The 19415-nt window shown below is 44.1% G+C and overlaps 1 protein-coding gene across 1 annotated transcript in view; it reads left to right on the top strand.

The window, feature by feature from the left end:
• Positions 1 to 17871: 17871 nt before the first annotated feature.
• Positions 17872 to 19415, top strand: part of LOC133553700 (uncharacterized) — a 37418-nt gene continuing 35874 nt past the window's right edge. Inside the window, exons 1-2 of the mRNA XM_061902173.1 lie at positions 17872 to 18282; positions 18475 to 18755. Coding sequence (XP_061758157.1) covers positions 17872 to 18282; positions 18475 to 18755 — 692 coding nt within the window. The remainder of the gene's footprint in view (positions 18283 to 18474; positions 18756 to 19415) is intronic.

The following is a 19415-nucleotide window of genomic DNA, read 5'->3' as shown; positions in this document are numbered from 1 at the left end:
GACAGACAACTTTCACACTCACATTCACACACTACGTCCATTTTAGTGTTGCCAATCATCATCTTAATCAAAATTCATGTAACAAAAAAAAAAAATCCTTAATTTGACTTTATAATTCAATTCTGGGCACTCAGTGACCTCCTTTTTGTGTCCATATAAGTCATTGTTGTAATCAAGTCCCACAGCTGCTTTGTGTTGGATGTGGACAGCTGCTGCTCCACCTGCTTCTTGTACCGAGTCTTAGAGCCTCATAGTTTAGAATTTAGGTCATTCTGACGCGTGTTAGCACCAGACGAGTCTCCTGGACAGAACGCCTTGTCCGTAGGCATTCTCTCACACCCTTTGTAACGTAGGGTTTGTTTAATGGGCACTGCTTTACCATTGCTTGGGAATTACAGAGTCGATGCAAAAAGATATGTAATCCAAAACTGTGTCAGGTGGTGTCAAGCGATGCATCGTGGAAGGTTGTAGTGATTTTCAAGATGCAGACGAATAAGGTAGCAGCGTGCAGTAAAAAGGGGATTCATTAATCAAACAGACAAAACCAAAAGCGAGAGCAGAAGGGAAATGTTGTGAATGGACATAAAAGGAACACAAACAAAATGCTGGAACCCAGCAAAAAACACTTACTATGAAGTTGGAGCAGATGGCGTCCACAAAGTAGTGCATACTAGAGCTTAGCATCAAAAAGGATCGTCTATCGTCACCCGTGAACGGTGAATAATGTCCCGACCAACCAATGGTTTTGAAAGTTCAACTTAAATAGTGCTAATCACAAACAGAAAACAGGTGAGGGGAAAAGTGCTCAAAGGCAAGCGTAAAGCAGTTATGAAAAAACACCAATACAACAGGAAGCGCCACCAAAATAAGAACGCAGGACAGGAACCAACACTAAAGCACAGTAGAATGCTAACAAATGCAACATAAGACACGGCCTGGTATAAACCAGCCGTGACAAAATGCCTCTGCAGCATTTTCCACATCTTTGTCCTCCAGTTAAATGTTGCAGTCTGTACAAAAAAAGCATCCTTTAAGATTGTTTTTTGTCTTTAATCCACAATTTTTATATTTTAACTTCAAGTTGACAAGACTTAAAAACAGACTTGTAAGTTGGAAGCAGAATTGATTTTTGTCTTTAATCCCCAATTTTTATATTTTAACTTCAAGTTGACAGGACTTAAAAACAGACTTGTAAGTTGGAAGCAGAAGAATAAGACTATAGTCGGAGTTCCCGAGTGGACCCCTGGCTTTGGCTGCATAGGCGTTCCATGTATTGCCATAGCCCTTATCCAAAATATCGCTTTTACTGCTACTACACTTAACACATAATTTTTCATACTGCTTGTCCTCATTGAAGATGATAAAGGTCATGTGTTGTTTGTAATTTACATTTAAAACACTTTTTTCTGGTCCACATAACACGTACTGGTGGTGCTTTGGTCAAAAGTTGACATACATTTTGCTTTATAGACCATCATCAACCCCTTTCTAACTCTCTTGAAAACAGGTTGTTTTGAGGGTAGTCATTTTTACACGCAAATGAACTCCTCTTCGCCTCGCGCCCTACAGCTAGGTGTGATTCCATCTCTGGCCATCGGCCATGTTTAGTTTCAGCGGTACACTTCTGTACTGACAAATACAAGATCTTGGTGCTGCTTTCTATTGCAGATGGTAACAGTGGAGAATTTTACCATCCCAGCATACATGATCAAAAGCAAGAAGGAGGAACTTCAGAACCGAGGAGATGAGAGCATCTCTTAGGTTAGTTTATCAACTTTCTCTTTCACCAACTTTTAGTGCTATGATGCTGAAAGTATACAGGTTGCATGTTATTATAACGTATGTTTTGTCATGATCCCACTTCCCACACCTTTTTGGCTATTTTACTGTGTTTTGTATAATTTCCTGTCCTGGTGATTTTAATTTGGCTCTACTTCCTTTTGGATTTATTATTTTGCTGCACCTTCACTTTCTGCTCTGTTTCCTGCCAGCAACCCATTAGTAAATTTAGCCTATTGAGTTTCACCTGTTGCTTATTGCCAGTGCTTTAATATTTTGCGTTGTACCTTGACAACCACCTTCTGTGTACTTCCATTTGTTTTGCAGTACCTGTCTTTACCAATTAAATGGACTATTTGCCTGTACTTAGCCTTCCTTGCTCTGCATCCTGGGGTCCAAACCAACAACCTCAACATAAGAAGGTAACATGTATCTCCTTAATTGAAACAACCATGTTCATCCATGCAAGAATATTGCAATTATCGTAGCTGTGTATCATGATCAGGTTAAGATAGTGCTACATGCTAACGTATCAAAACATTTGTCAATATACTTTTAGTGGATTTAGTGCTTCATTGTATCCACCGTTGCTATCAATTGAATGAACTGTCTCTGTGATTAAATGTAGTTGTAGATAAATTCCTACGCATGTCGACCTCAGACCCAGGCAGGGTGTCGTAGCTCAGACTGCGTGTCTCGCCAGGCCTTGCCTCTAAGTAAGTATGTTGTCTTCTATCTACTGCAAGTATCACATTTTTGCATTTTAGCACGTGGACTATATTATTTAAAGCCGACACTGATATAGAATTGAAAAGAACTTTCAATGCATGAGATTGAAATAACAGATGTCGGGCATACAGTGGATATAAGCACTTAGTTGGTTCTGAAGGAAACGGCTTGACAGGAGATACGTGAGGTGATTACAATTTATACTGAGCTTGAAGTTGATTATGTGTATGGGAAATGGAATCGGCACGCTGGGTGCATATGTAATCTACATAACAGTTCACATAATAGAGGATAGCCTGCCTAAGATATTTTTATATTGGATGTTTTTTCCGTCGCTTTGAGATTAAGAGGTTGACCATTTTTGGAATTGGTCCAATATTGCATAAACAAGCTGGAACCAATACCTTCAAAATGGCTGCGTAAGGCAATTGTCTTTAACAAATATGCTTTGTGTGCATGTTTTCCCTGACAAGGTTTGACAACATTGTGGAAATAATCCGAGAAGAGTTGCACTAATTGTGTTTCCACTTCACTTTGTTTCATAATGGCGACTCTATTCGTTCTTACTAATAAATATTAGAGTGCAAATATCACAGTAGGACAGGCCTGAAGAGTCTCTCCCCAGTAATCCACCACTGCTGCCAGTTCAGGGTCATGCGTAAACTGGAGCCTATACCAGTTGTTTTTGGCCAAGATGACCATGGATTGGTGTTGAATCCATCACAATGCAGTCATTCACACTCACACCTATGGACCATTTAGTGTCTGACATGAACCTACCATGTATGTTTTCTGGTTGTGAGAGGAAACCTTCAGAAGCACCAGAAGGAGAACATTCAGTCTTCAGTCAGGGAGTTAACACAAGACATTGGAACCCAGGATCACTTGATAGTTGTTCTCCATCATGAATAGACATTATCAATGTGATTTGTTGCATAATATTAGAGGATATATTAACATAACTTCAAGAATTTTTGATGTACAATAAGGGCCGTCATTATGTTTTAAGTACAAGGTGGACTGAGACTAAGAGATTCACATGAAAAGAGCGCAGGAGCCAAACATTTTTGCACTTGCAAGATCTTTTCGCTCACACGAGGTGGTGGAGTAATTGTTATTAGTATATCATCATTTCTGATTATAATCATACTTGAATGAGCTCAGCTCCATCCATTTTCTTCCGCTTATCCGAGGTCGGGTCGCGGGGGCAACAGCCTAAGCAGGGAAACCCAGACTTCCCTCTCCCAGCCACTTCGTCTAGCTCTTCCCGGGGAATCCAAAGGCGTTCCCAGGCCAGCCGGGAGACATAGTCTTCCCAACGTATCCTGGGTCTTCCCCGTGGCCTCCTACCGGTTGGACGTGCCCTAAACACCTCCCTAGGGAGGCGTTCGGGTGGCATCCTGACCAGATGCCCGAACCACTTCATCTGGCTCCTCTCGATGTGAAGGAGCAGCGGCTTTACTATGAGTTCCTCCCGGATGGCAGAGCTTCTCACCCTGTCTCTAAGGGAGAGCCCCGCCACACGGCGGAGGAAACTCATTTCGGCCGCTTGTACCCGTGATCTTATCCTTTCGGTCATGACCCAAAGCTCATGACCATAGGTGAGGATGGGAACGTAGATCGACCGGTAAATTGAGAGCTTTGCCTTCCGGCTCAGCTCCTTCTTCACCACAACAAATCGGTACAACGTCCGCATTACTGAAGACGTCGCACCGATCCGCCTGTCGATCTCACGATCCACTCTTCCCTCACTGGTGAACAAGACTCCTAGGTACTTGAACTCCTCCACTTGGGGCAGGGTCTCCTCCCCAACCCGTAGATTGCATTCCACTCTTTTGCGGGCCAGAACCATGGACTCGGACTTGGAGGTGCTGATTCTCATTCCGGTCGCTTCACACTCGGCTGCGAACCGATCCAGTGAGAGCTGAAGATCCCGGTCAGATGAAGCCATCAGGACCACATCATCTGCAAAAAGCAGAGACCTAATCCTGCGGTCACCGAACCGGAACCCCTCAACGCCTTGACTGCGCCTAGAAATTCTGTCCATAAAAGTTATGAACAGAATCGGTGACAAAGGACAGCCTTGGCGGAGTCCAACCCTCACTGGAAATGTGTTCGACTTACTGCCGGCAATGCGGACCAAGCTCTGGCACTGATTGTACAGGGAGCCAACCGCCACAATCAGACAGTCCGATACCCCATACTCTCTGAGCACTCCCCACAGGACTTCCCGAGGGACACGGTCGAATGCCTTCTCCAAGTCCACAAAGCACATGTAGACTGGTTGGGCAAACTCCCATGCACCCTCAAGAACCCTGCCGAGAGTATAGAGCTGGTCCACAGTTCCACGACCAGGACGAAAACCACACCGTTCCTCCTGAATCCGAGGACCCGACTTCCATCATTTTTTTGAACTTGTTTTCTATTTTGTATAAACTTTTTCCAGTACACCTGAATAAAACTTACCGGGAAGGCTGAGGAGTGTGATCCCACGATAGTTGGAACACACCCTCCGGTCCCCCTTCTTAAAGAGAGGAACCACCACCCCGGTCTGCCAATCCAGAGGTACCGCCCCCGATGTCCACGCGATGCTGCAGAGTCTTGTCAACCAAGACAGCCCCACAGCATCCAAAGCCTTAAAGAACTCCGGGCGGACCTCATCCACCCCTGGGGCCTTGTCACCGAGGGGCTTTTTAACTACCTAAGCGACCTCAGCCCCAGAAATAGGAGAGTCCACCACAGATTCCCCAGGCACTGCTTCCTCATAGGAAGACGTGTTGGTGGAATTGAGGAGGTCTTCGAAGTATTCCTTCCACCTATCCACAACATCTGCAGTTGAGGTCTGCAGAACACCATCCGCACCATACACGGTGTTGATAGTGCACTGCTCCCCCTTCCTGAGGCGGCGGGCGGTGGTCCAGAATCGCTTCGAAGCCATCCGGAAGTCGTTTTCCATGGCTTCCCCGAACTCCTCCCATGTCCGAGTTTTTGCCTCCGCGACCACTGAAGCTGCACACCGCTTGGCCTGTCGGTACCTGTCCACTGCCTCCGGAGTCCTATGAGCCAAAATGACCCGATAGGACTCCTTCTTGAGCTTGACGGCATCCCTCACCGCTGGTGTCCAGCATTGAAGCTGGTGTCCAGCATTGAAGTCCCCCAGTAGGACAAGGGAATCACCCGGGGGAGCACTTTCCAGTACTCCCTCGAGTGTACCCAAAAAGGGTGGGTACTCTGAATTGCTGTTTGGTGCGTAAGCACAAACAACAGTCAGGACCCGTCCCCCCACCCGAAGGCGGAGGGAGGCTACCTCCAACGTGCAGGTTTTGAGCCGGGGGGCAACAAGAATTGCCACCCCAGCCCGTCGCCTCTCACTGCCAGCAACGCCAGAGTGGAAGAGGGCCCAGTCCCTCTCGAGACAAGTGGTTCCAGAGCCCTTGCTGTGCGTCAAAGTGAGTCCGACTATATCCAGCCGGAACTTCTCCACTTTGCGCACTAGCTCAGGCTCTTTCCCCCCCAGTGAGGTGACGTTCCACGTCCCAAGAGCTAGCTTCTGTAGCCGAGGATCGGACCGCCAAGTGCCCTGCCTTCGGCTGCCGCCCAGCTCACATTGCACCCGACCTCTATGGCCCCTGCTATGGGTGGTGAGCCCATTGGAAGGGTGACCCACGTTGCCTCTTCGGGCTGTACCCGGCCGGGCCCCATGGGAACAGGCCCGGCCACCAGGCGCTTGCCATCGTGCCCCACCTCCGGGCCCCGGTGACCCGCGTCCGGGCGAGGGAAATCTGGGTCCATGTTTTTTCTTCTTCATAAAGGTCTTCGAGCTGCTCTTTGTCTGATTCCTTCACCTAGAACCTGTTTGCCTTGGGAGACCTTACCAGGGGGCATAAAGCCCCCGGACAACATAGCTCCTAGGATCATTGGGACACGCAAACTCCTCTTCCACGATAAGGTGGCAGCTCAGAGAGGAGGAGCTCAGCTCATGTTTTTCAAACCTAAAACAAGTGACAGAAATCAGTCACCATCATGCTAACAACCTGACTTATTTGCTAGCCAGGTTTTTATTTATCAAAATGGGGCACACCTGGTTCATTAATTACATGGGACTGTTAGCTATTAGCTCTTAGCATTGGTGTGCCATCAGGGCCAGTAAGGCCTTTTTTACTGGCCTAACATAATCAGAAATTATGATCATAATAAAAGACAAAATACTTTATCCCCAAATATATACAACTATTTATATTCTCTTAATGTCATAGTATGCTCGTTCCAGTGCTGTTGTTTTTAGTTTAGTTTGTATCCAATCAGAATTCTGCTAGCTTATGTTGCCATGAAGAACTTAATTTTCCAGACGCCTCCAGAATCAACAATGCAAGCGGACAGGTGATAGACAATTGCGATAGCCAATCAGATCACAAATTGTTTTCAGTAAGGCCTTCTAGTTGGCCTCATATTGAACGTGACATTTACGCGTCCTGTGATTGGATTCTCACTGGGACCGTTAGTAGATGAATTTGAGAACACATTGAGTTGATAGACAGTTGCGATAGCCGATCAGATCACAAGTTGTTGACAGTAGCCTATCCAAATAGACTCATTTGTCATTCCAAAGTTAATATCCAATCACAAGTTTCAATTTCGTAGGAAGTGAGAAGTGTAATGCCATAGCCATACTGGGATAGCAGAGAAGGAGAACAAAACGTTGATTAGGTGGCAGATATATATTTGGGATGAGGTGGCGACTTGTCCAGGGTGTACAGCGCCTTCCGCCCGATTGTAGCTGAGATAGACACTAGCACCCCCCGCCACCCCAAAGGGAATAAGCGGTAGAAAATGGATGGATGGATATATATATATATATTTGCGAGGCCATTTTCAAGAAGGATATTTAAAGAGAAACTACAACATGTGAGACGATATCAGCCATCCCGGAAGCTAACTCAGCTGTTCTGGCGATAAAACGCTCACCATTTCCCCTCGAATAAGCCAACGACGAGGGGGACTACTGGCTTATACTGCGTTGCATAGGTCTCACTAATTGTGAGTTCAAATATTTAAAAGTTTTCACTTTTAATATGTTTTTTGCAATTTTAATTTTGAACGTACGACATAAGATATGTTTTAATTGCTGATGTGTTTTAATTGATTTTTAAATGTGTCAGAAAATAACCCATTTTGTATATTGTTTATGTGATTCAATGACCAGGAGTGCGTAAATGTATTTCTTCATTTCTCCAGCAAAGGTCATGTGGTGACATAAATTATGGTATTTTGAGAAGAAATCTTTGAAGTTGGACATCACTGAAGTCCTAGGTGGGAAACGCATGGCCCGCCACTGGCTATTAGCGCTTGGTTGGAGCTAATTTTGATTTGCATGCACATTGTAGTGAGGTGTAACGAGGATGTGAGAAATACCAAGGTCAAAAATTGGTGGTCCAAGAGAAGCATTAAAAGGCTGAAATCACGGGCATCCCAGAACAAGTGAGGTAGAACTATCATGTGTTATATTACAGTATCTAACATTTATGACAATCAGAACGATTATGTAACTGTCCACTTTTTTATTACTATGTCGTAGTTTAAGCTTATTAAACAAATATAAGATCATTAAAACCTAAATTGAAAAATACTACAATATGACAATTTCAACTATGACAGGGAAATAGGATCCAAAACCAGGTGCAGCTGCGGTGGAGTTTTAACAGTGAACACGTGGACTGGAATTTCCATAATGTGGGCGTAACTTGTGGAATGGATTGGATTGGATATTAAGCCTTGACAAATGGTTACCACCTTACGGGACGGCGTGGCGAAGTTGGTAGACTGGCCGTGCCAGCAATCTGAGGGTTCCTGGTTCAATCCCTACCTTCTATCATCCTAGTCACGTCCGTTGTGTCCTTGAGCAAGACACTTCACCCTTGCTCCAAATGGGTCCTCTTTAGCGCCTTGCATGGCAGCTCCCGCCATCAGTGTGTGAATGCGTGAATGTGGAATTAGTGTCAAAGTGCTTTGAGTTTCTTAAAAAGGTAGAAAAGTGCTATACAAGTATAACCCATTTAGGATTTACACTGTGAAGTGAAGGTAAACCAAATGATTTATGAACATTGTGTTTAACGACAGGCTATATTATTATTTATCTAAGCTCATATTCCTGCATATTCATTTTGAATTTGCCTGCACTTTTTTGCAAAAAAATAAATAAATAAATAAAAATCTCACCAAGTTATCTAGTTAATAGAATTGGCCTAACGATACTGTGGTGGGCGTGGCCTGCGCACCTGCAGTGAAGCGGGGTGTGGCAGGGCCGGCTTCGAGGTTGGCGACAGGTGAGTGGATGACACAGCTGAAAGTGTTCATCTAATCGCCTGTCATACTGTTAAAAGGCAGCAGTCAGAAAGGACAAGGAGTTGGAGCACGAACACACGTGAAAGACGAAAGGGACAATTGCTGAAAAGCACACGAAGGACAATTGCAAAAGAGCCTATGAATGACAGCTTTAATGAAAAATAAAAGCGAGTCAAACCTGCTTAGCGATGTCATTCCTCAATGATCCATGGAACCCGCACGAGGGCGGCAGGAAGACGTTCACAGACACCTATGTGTACAACTAAATCACATTAAATACACTCATCATGGAAATTAATGTAAATTTTTGAGGGGCCCCAATATAATTTATCTGAGCCATTATTTTTTAAAAGTGGAATGATTATAGAAAATATGTCAGTGATTATTGTCAAAAACAATAACATAGTGCACATGATTTAGTTAATCCAAAATGTTCTCATTTACACAGGGTCAAAATTACAGTCTGCTTACAAATATTAGTGGTGAGAATGGGTTAAATTGTGGGTGTGGTTGGTATGGTATACCGGCACTAATGAAAAACCGCAGTACTGATGAGGCCAAAACGATACTATGCTGCCTTTGAAAAATACCGGTATCTTCTATTCATCTGCAATTCTGCATGCTGCGCCGGCGTACAGAGTAGTTGAGCATGTTGAGTGTGTCAGCGTGCTCACACTGTGCGTGCAGAAGAAGAAACAGTGTGGAGAGGAAAAATGGAAAACAAAAGCCTATTCTGCTGGTTTATAAACAGGGTGCGTGAAGCACCGTATGAAGATATTTGGGCTTCAAAACAAGCTATCGAGATCAAGCTTTAAACACAGAAGGGCCGCTGCTTTAAAAAATGCCTTGCCAAATGTGACATGATTCCAGTATGACCGTCTTTGATTCAAATTTTCAAATACTTAAATTACCAACAGTCAGATTGACAGGGAATAAAGTTAACGAGCTCTTCTGTTGTTCCCATACAGATACCTAGAGGTGCACACAGCTGTTTGGCTTGATGCTAAATATTGAAATAATGTGACTCATAATATGAGTCCAAACCAGTTTGGCGCACAAACTGATACAAGTTAATTTGTCTGAATTTTGTAACAAATTCCTACAATTTGTGTTCTATCTTTTACAATGTGTTTTATCTGCTACATGCCTTATCTTACTTTCAGCTATCGTATTGTATTTACCAATGATTTTATTGTTCTTGAAAATATACCAAGATTGGCAACCATTAATCATAAAGCATAATGTTAATAAAGCTTTCTATTTTATTATAACCTAACCCTAGATTACAATAGGCTATATGTGTTTCTCCTCTGTTTGTTTAGTATTTCCTGTCCTTAGTTCCTGTCAGCACTCTTATTTTGGTTCAGCTTCCTGTTTGTCTCCCTGAGTGCTTTGTTTCCCCTCAGATGTGGCTGATTGGCACCCGGCCACACCCGTTGTCAATCAGCCCGCTCCTATTTGAACCTGTTTTGTTTTCCAGTTGAGTACTGGATTGTGTTGTCGTTGCCACATGTTGCTCATGTCGTTGCTACCTGTCGTGTCGTGTCATATCTTTGCAGCGTAGCTGTAAGATATATTTTCGTTAGATGTTTGTAGCTTACTGTTTTTTGTTCCCTGTTTCCAATTTGTCTTTATACAACACGTAATGACTTCTGTTCCCGGTTCTGTTTATGCTAGCCTCCATGCTAAGCCGTATTTGTTTTTGCTAGCTTCCATGCTAAGCTCCTTTTTATTTTCTAGCTCCCATGCTAGCTTTCTTAGTTGGTTATCCGCCTCGTGCACGCTTTTTGTTTGTACCCTTTTGTTCGTTTTTGTTCTAGTATTTCAATTAAATCATGTTTTCTCACTCCATGCCTGCCTCCATCTCTGCATCTTGGGGTTCATCACAAACTAACTCTGACAATATGTGTAGGAGCCTAAATGCTGTTTAAATTAATTTACATTTTATGGAAGGTGCTTTATGTTTATTTAGTCAAAACGGGACTTTTTACTTTATTTGCATGATAACAAAATTGATATATTGAATGTTGAATGCTTAGAGTAATTATATAAAGCTCACTTTAATTGTAATTATTACATTTGTCACAATGATTTGATGATGTAACTGTTTTAAGTGCATATATGGCGGAAGGATCTGTGTGGTAAGGGGGTTTTTGGACGCAAGGTGTCATGGGTAATTGCTGTCAGGTGCGGTGGAATCGAGCCACACAGTTTTTTGACCTCACTCATACTTATTCTCATTCATACTTTCTCTAACTAGTACTGCAACAAACTCTCTTTATTTTGTCATTCATTTGTTCCCACATCGTGACTGTTTTATGTTTTGAATGATTAAGATCACAAGTAAATCATACAAACGAAGAAGAACGTCTGGAGTTTTGTTTTGTTGTTGCCGCAGCAAGCGGAGTGAATGTGATAGTAGAGGAGCGTCAAGCTTAAGGCTACTTTAGGAATCTACATTTTAGTCAAAAAACTGGCTCTTTGTGGAGTAAAGGGAACGTGGAACTGCCTGACTGTAAAGGATCAAGAGGAACAAGCCTGCAAGAGGAGGCTACAGGTACGTGAGTGCACGCTGCTTGAAAGTGAACGAGAGAGAGAGAGAGCTCGTCCCGGTGCGACGCTGCGGCACATCGGCATTTTTATTGACTCGTTGTGGAAATATTGGCTTGTAATGGATGCACAAAACGGTGGAAAAAGGACAGTAAAAATGACCGAGAAGGCTGTAGAAATGCACAAGGTGAGAAAGATGCAGGCACGCAAGAGCTCTCTGGCTCAATTGACTCGCTTGATGACGCAGATTGAGCACTTAATGGAGAAAGATGTTAATGTGGACGCTGTAAAAAATCAGCTTCGTGTGGACTTTAGTGGCTTGCAGCAAGAATTTTTGGATCTTAATGCTGATGTTCAGAAATTCATGTCTGAGGAGGAGTTTGTGGAAGATCAAAACAATTGGTTTGATCCAAAAAATAAAATGATGGAGGACTTTTTCTGGAAATGTGAGGAGTGGATGAAAGATGTTTTTAAGCGTGTTGAGCAAGCGGAAGAATGCAATAAACAAGTGTCACCTGCAGATAGTCGGTCTACATCAACAAAGAGGACCGCTAGAAGTCAAAGTAAAGCTGGATCACGAAGCAGAAGTTCATGTTCTTCATCTTCTGTCAGATTAAAGGCGGAAATGGAGCGTGTATCATTGAGAGCAAAGGCGGCAGCTTTACAAAAAAAGTTGGCCATAGAACATGACGAAGCTGCAATAAAAGCGCAAAAAGAAATGCATGCAACCCAAACAGCACTCGCTGAATGTGACGCTAAAATGGAAGTTTTACAAAACTATGAAAACACACAAGAAGAAGACAGTATCAATACAGCTGATAAAACGGATGTTAGAATACTTGCTAGTCCTAACACACAAGTACCACCACCCACTTTACCAACACGTAGCATTAAACATAATGCTCCCCCCACATCTATTCAAATGACTACATTTACACCAAGGACTGAAATTATCGAACAACAGACATTAACTCTTGATGGGCTTTGCCAAGCAATATCTCAGCAAGCCAACGTCACAGAGTATCTCGTGAAAAGTCACAAGGCATCTCTACTTCCACATCTTTCCATTCCAACATTCAAGGGTGACCCCCTGGAATACAAATCTTTTATTGGGGCCATAGAACATGGAATTGAAAGCCGCACAAGTGACAACCGGGATCGTCTTCAATTTTTACTACAATATACAAGTGGACAACCACATGAGTTGGTAAAGAGCTGCATCAATATGGAATCTTCAGCAGGATACACTGAAGCAAAACACATTTTAAAGGAATTTTTTGGTGATGACTTTAAGATAGCCGAAGCCTACATAACAGAAGCCATGGAGTGGCCAACAATCAAGCCAGAAGATGGTGTTGCCCTTCAGTCCTTCGCATTATTCCTCACAGGCTGCTCTAACACAATGACAGACATTACCTACATGGAGGACTTGGACAACACAGCTAATATAAAGGCACTGGTAAACAAACTTCCATATAAACTCAGAGAACCTTGGAGGAAGTTTGCATGCGACTTACAAGAAAGAACAAAGACAAGAGTTAAGTTTAAGGATTTTGTGGACTTTGTAAACCGGCAAGTCAAGTATCTTTTGAACCCGCTTTATGGGAACATAACAGATACCACAATGAACATGAAAGATTCTGTGAGACAGAAAAGAAAACCACAATATGTAGAAACCCTAAAACCAAAAAAGGTGTTTACAACAGTCGTTGTGCCCCCCAAGACAGAAAATGATAACAACATCATAACAAAAACACGAACAGTGTTGGTGGACAGAAAACCTTGTGTTCATTGTAATGGAGAGCAACACAGCCTCACAGTTTGCAAGAAATTCAAGAGCAAGCTCCACAAAGACAAGATTGACTTCTTGAGAAGCAAAGGTGTGTGTTTTGCATGTTTAAAGCATGGACATATGAGTAGTAGCTGCAAACAAAAACTTCAATGTCAAGAATGCTCGAGACTGCATCCCACATTATTACACATTGGTCATAAAGACTCCAGAGAAGGAACCGGAAAGGACAATTGTGAACAGCAATCAATATCAAGTGCCTTTGTACAAACAACTGAAACCTGTGGTGTCACTGGGGCCGGTAGAGAAGATTGTGTTCTATCGATTCTTCCAGTGTACATCAAGGCACAAAAAGGAACCAAGACAGTGATCACGTATGCCTTTCTGGACCCAGGTAGTTGAGCTACTTTTGCCACAGAGTCACTAATAAACCAACTGAATGTGAGTGGACGCAATGTAAGCATCTCGTTGCGAACAATGGGAAATGACACTGTCGTTAACACAAGCAGCGTGACTGGTTTGGAAATCAGCAGCTTGGACGGAAAAGAGTTTGTGGAATTAAAGGAAGTGTATTCACAGAAGCACATTCCTGTCTCTAAGGACAATATTCCCCGACAAGAGGATATTGATAGGTGGCCACACCTAAAGGAGGTGAGAATACTTAAAATTCAAGCCAAGATTGGATTACTCATCGGAGTAAACGTTCCCAAAGCGATGGAGCCACTGCAAGTGGTTAAAAGTGTGGATTTGGACCATACGCTGTGAGAACGATGCTAGGCTGGACAGTAAATGGACCACTCGGAGGTGGAAGTGACAGAACTGCAATTGACAAATGGACAGGAATCACTGCAAACAGGATCTCAGTGGTGAAGCTTGAGGAGCTTTGGCAGCTGCAGTTCAAGCACGACTTTCCTGATGCTGGACAAAATGAAAACATTGAGATGTCCAAGGACGACCATCAGTTTATCCGTATGATGTCTCAAACGATGGCCACTACAATATTTGCCTTCCAGTGAAGAAGAAGCTTTTGTTTATGCCAAATAACAGGGCATTTGCGGAGGAACGTGCACTGAACCTACGGAAGAGATTTTCGAGATACGTCAAGTTTTACCAAGAGTACGTGGCGTTCATGGATGACTTTTTAAGAAAAGGTTACGCAGTAAAGCTTGAAGGTGAAGAGAGCAAACCTGCTGAGGGGCGAACATGGTATCTGCCTCACCATGGAGTAAGACATCCAACCAAACAGAAATTACGTGTTGTCTTCGACTGCGGCACAAGCTTTCAAGGTACTTCATTAAACCAACAGCTTCTGCAGGGACCCTACCACACCAGCTCACTATTAGGAGTCCTTATAAGATTTCGCCAGGAGTCTGTGGCGGTTATGGCGGACGTGGAAGCCATGTTCTATCAGGTTGGAGTAAGCGATGAAGACACTGATCTCCTAAGGTTTCTCTGGTGGCCTGATGGAAACTACGAGCTGGATCTCGTTAAACACAAGATGCTAGTTCACATTTTCGGCGCAACATCATCACCAAGTGTTGCAACCTTTGCACTTCAAAAATGTAAAACAGACTTTGTGGATGAGTTTGGACAGGAAACGGCAAGGTCTGTCAACAATAATTTTTATGTGGATGACTGTCTTAAGTCAGTTGCTGATGAAGATACAGCCATTACCCTGTGTGCTGAGTTGAGGAAAATGTTGGCAAAAAGAGGATTTTGGCTGACAAAATGGTCAAGCAACAGCAGGAAGTTGCTTAACTCGATCCCAGAAAAGGAAAAAGCACAGGGCTTTCAAGACCTGGACTAGGACGAAGATTACCTGCCGATGGAGAGAACATTAGGCATCCAGTGATGTGCCGAATCAGACCACTTCAAGTTTAAGATCAACCTCAAAGATAGACCATACACAAGGAGAGGATTGTTTTCCATAGTAAGTTAAATTTTTGATCCTTTGGACTTTCTGTCTCCAGTAATATTACCTGCTAAAAGAATTCTGCAAGAGCTATGTCGGCAAAGATATAATTGGGATCAAGACCTGCCCTGATTGAGAGATGGAAAAAGTGGATCTCAAGTTTGGCACAACTTGAAAATATTGGAGTTGACAGATGCGTCAAGTTGAAGAAGTTTGGTGTGCCAGCTTTTGCGCAGCTTCATCATTTTGCCGACGCAAGTGATGACGCCTACGGAACCACAAGCTACTTGCTGACACGCTTTTCAACAGGTGAAGCTCAATCCACCTTGATCATGGCAAAGACAAGGGTGGCGCCTCTAAAATCTCCGACTATTCCTCGAATGGAATTGACTGCAGCCACACCTTAAATTTTGAGTTCACACATTTAAGTAATTGTTTCAAGGACATTGATAACAATTAGGGGCCGGTAAAGTAGGAGCCTAAATGCTGTTTAAATTAATTTACATTTTATGGAAGGTGCTTTATGTTTATTCAGTCAAAATGGGACTATTTACTTTATTTGCATGATAAGAACATTGATATATTGAATGCTTAGAGTAATTATATGAAGCTCACTTTAATTGTAATTATTACATTTGTCAAAATGATTTGATGACGTAACTGTTTTAAGTGCATATATGGCGGAAGGATCTGTGTGGTAAGGGGGTTTTTGGACACAAGGTGTCATGGGTAATTGCTGTCAGGTGCGGTGGAATCGAGCCACACAGTTTTTTGACCTCACTCATACTTATTCTCATTCATACTTTCTCTAACTAGTACTGCAACAAACTCTCTTTATTTTGTCATTCAATTGTTCCCACATTGTGACTGTTTTATGTTTTGAATGATTAAGATCACAAGTAAATCATACAAACGATGAAGAACGTCTGGAGTTTTGTTTTGTTGTTGCCGCAGCAAGCGGAGTGAATGTGATAGTAAAGGAGCGTCAAGCTTAAGGCTACTTTAGTAATCTACAATATGTAATATATCCAATTTTAAATTGTTCTAAATGCAACAAGAAAAGCCCAATGTGTTTGATGGCTTTTATTTTTTATTTTAATCTTCTAAAATTGCTCTTTGAGTGTAATAAAAAAACATATGTTTAATGTATCGTAATAATTTGTAGTTAAAAGGAAGCCGAAAATTATTTTTTTTTTAACCAAATTCGGACTTTTAGCTGCTTAATATTTCTGATTGCCCTGCGATGAGGTAGCGACTTGTCCAGGGTGTAACCCGCCTTCTGCCCGATTGTAGCAGAGATAGGCGCCAGCGCCCCCCGCGACCTCAAAAGGGAATTAGCGGTAGAAAATGGATGGATATTTCTGATTGATTACCAACGTTTAAAGAGGTTGTCACAGAAGTAAACCAGTTTGGAGTTTAATTTTCAAATACTCTTAATATTCAGTAATAATAATTATTATTTTATCCATTATATTACAAAACACAAAACCAGTGAAGTTGGCACGTTGTGTATTTCGTAAATAAAAACAGAATACAATGATTTGCAAAATCTTTTCAACTTATATTCAAATAAATAGACCGCAAAGACAAGATAAATTAATGATTGAACTGAGAAACTTGATTCCGTCACACCTGTGAATCATGTTTTGTTTTGGTCATGTTCGGTTTGGTTTTTTGGACATTTGGTTCTGTCTTTTCACTTCCTGGTTTGTTTTGTTACCATAGCTACTCATTAGTTTCCCTTAGTCACGCCCCGATCATCAGCCTCTCACACCTGTTTCTCATTACCACTGCTACTATTTAAGGATTTTACTTTCTATGCATCAGTCTGGGATCTTTACACTCACACGCACCCTACCCATGCTGCACCTCCTTCACGACCTCGATAATCTGTTTCATGCCTTGTTGTTCGTTTTGGTCCACGCCGAGTAAGTTTTGTTGTTTATGCCATAGATAGTATATTTTGTTTATTTGTATATAGTCATGCCATTGTGCTGTTTTGTCTTAAGTTTAGTAAAGATTATTATCCGCCACAGAGCGCGTCCTTGGTTTGCCTTTTTGTAGTTTGTTTGTTTATTTAATAAATATCATGTACTTACATTCATACCTGACTCGTCACACATCATCCTTGCATCGTGGAAGCACAAACTTCCACAGTCCAAGCCTGACAGAAAGATCCCAGCAAAAGGGCTTCCTCGCAAATGATATGGAAGAAATATTCCTCACGGAAGCGTACAAGCAGGAGATGTTCCTTCGGCTTATTGCAGACGCTCAGCCATGGGCGCGCGAGGACGACGTGAAGTTGAGCGATGAGGAGCTTCCTCCCGGCGCGGTGGAAGCATGGAGCCAACTTCTGGCGAAAGTGGCGGATGCACAGGACCGCTTCCGCCCCGACTCGCGGGCCATCCGGATGTCCTCCCCAGCACCTGGCTAATCTCGCGGTGACGACACACCACCTGGGACGTGAGCGCCCCGGCTGCGGCCCGTAGCAGCGCACAGGCACGCGCGAAAGAGGGGCAGGACTTATCCCTCAACGCTGTGCGACTTTTTCTCCCCTCCCAAGACACAAACAAATGTTTTTTCTGCAGTTTCCAAAGTTCTTGCCACGCCCCCCAGGACTCAAGCCCCGCGCAAGTCACAATATATATTTTTTTAAACGATCAAATCAAGACAAATAAAAAATAAAGACGATATAGAGAATTTAAAGGGGAAGATTCTGCCCTCCTCCTCAACGCCCCCCACCCACCCCTAAAGACTGTTCCGTGTCATGATGAAAGTGTCTGGGAGCCACTCCTTGAGGGGAGGCTGGGGCTGGGAGCTTGTCAGGAGGTTCTGCTCAGTGCACTTCCAAGCCACAGCGACCAGCTCGTCCCTCACCTCCAGTTTTTCAGTCTGTCAAGCCACAACGGCCACCTCCACCAGCACCAAGACCAAGTCAAAGTCCACTATCAAGTCCAAGACCAAATCCGATGCTAGTGCCAAGTCCAAGGCTAACACCACGACCTCGTCCACGTCCATGTCCAAGTCCAAGTCCACGACCAAGTCCACGTCCAGTACCAGTGCCAGCGCCAAGACGCCAAGCGCCGCCTGTGCCAGCGCCAAGACGCCAAGCGTCGCCTGTGCCAGCGCCAAGACGCCAAACGCCGCCAGTGTCAGCGCCACGTCGCCAAGCGCCGCCAGTGTCAGCTCCACGTCGCCAAGCGCCGCCAGTGTCAGCTCCACGTCGCCAAGCGCCGCTAGTGTCAGCTCCACATTGCCAAGCGCCGCCAGTGGCAGCTCTACGTCGCCAAGCGCCGCCAGTGGCAGCTCCATGACGACCGCCAAGCCCAAGCCCAAGTCGACCGCCAAGCTCAAGTAGACCGCAAAAACCAAGTCGACCGCCAAGCCCAGGCCCAAGTCCAAGTCGACCGCCAAACCCAAGTCAAAGTCGACCGCCAAGCCCAAGCCCAAGTCGACCGCCAAACCCAAGTCAAAGTCGACCGCCAAGCCCAAGCCCACGCCGACCGGCAAGCCCACGCCGACCGCCAAGCTCACGCTGAGCGCCAAGCCCACGTCGACCGCCAAGCCCAAGTCCAAGTCCACGCCGACCGCCAAGGCCACGCCAAGCGCCAACGCTGTCGCCACGCTGTTTCATCACTGCCACGATGACGACGCGTCCGCCTCCTTGTCGGCCACGGATGTGGCTGCTACGTGGGCGTCCACCACGCCAGGAATGCCGACCTCCTCGTCGGCCACGGTTGTGGCCACTACGTGGTCGTCCACCACGCCAAGGGGGTCGGCCACGGATATGGCCGTTCCCGGGTCGCCCACCTCAATCCTCTATGCGTCACCGCCACCTGACTCATGGGACACATGGTCTGGCGACCCACCGCCATGCCCCCCTCCCGCCCTCCCATGACACTTGATCAGGGGCGCTCACACTTTTTCTGCAGGTGAGCTACTTTTCAATTGACCAAGTCGAGGAGATCTACCTCATTCCTATTTATAATGCATATTTATTTATTTATGAAAGAGATATTTTTGTTAACAAGTTAATGGTGTTTAATGATAATACAAGCATGTTTAACACACATAGATTCCTTTCTTTCATGAAGACAAGAATATAAGTTGGAGTATTTGATTCTGATGACTTGCATTGATTGGAATTAGACAGTGGTGCTGATAACGTCCGCATTTTCAAATGGAGGGAAAAAAAAGTCCTCCTTTCTGTCCAATACCACATGAAAGTGGTTGGATTTGGCATCTCATTTGTCCAACTTGCATACTCGTTTTTAAACACTTTGTTATGAGAGTAGCATATGTGTGTGGCCCTTT

This window comes from Nerophis ophidion, linkage group LG05 (genome assembly GCF_033978795.1).
Source record: "Nerophis ophidion isolate RoL-2023_Sa linkage group LG05, RoL_Noph_v1.0, whole genome shotgun sequence".
Lineage (NCBI taxonomy): Eukaryota > Metazoa > Chordata > Actinopteri > Syngnathiformes > Syngnathidae > Nerophis > Nerophis ophidion.
The sequence above is the reverse complement of the archived record's forward strand: the minus strand, read 5'-3'. Positions and strand labels throughout refer to the sequence as shown.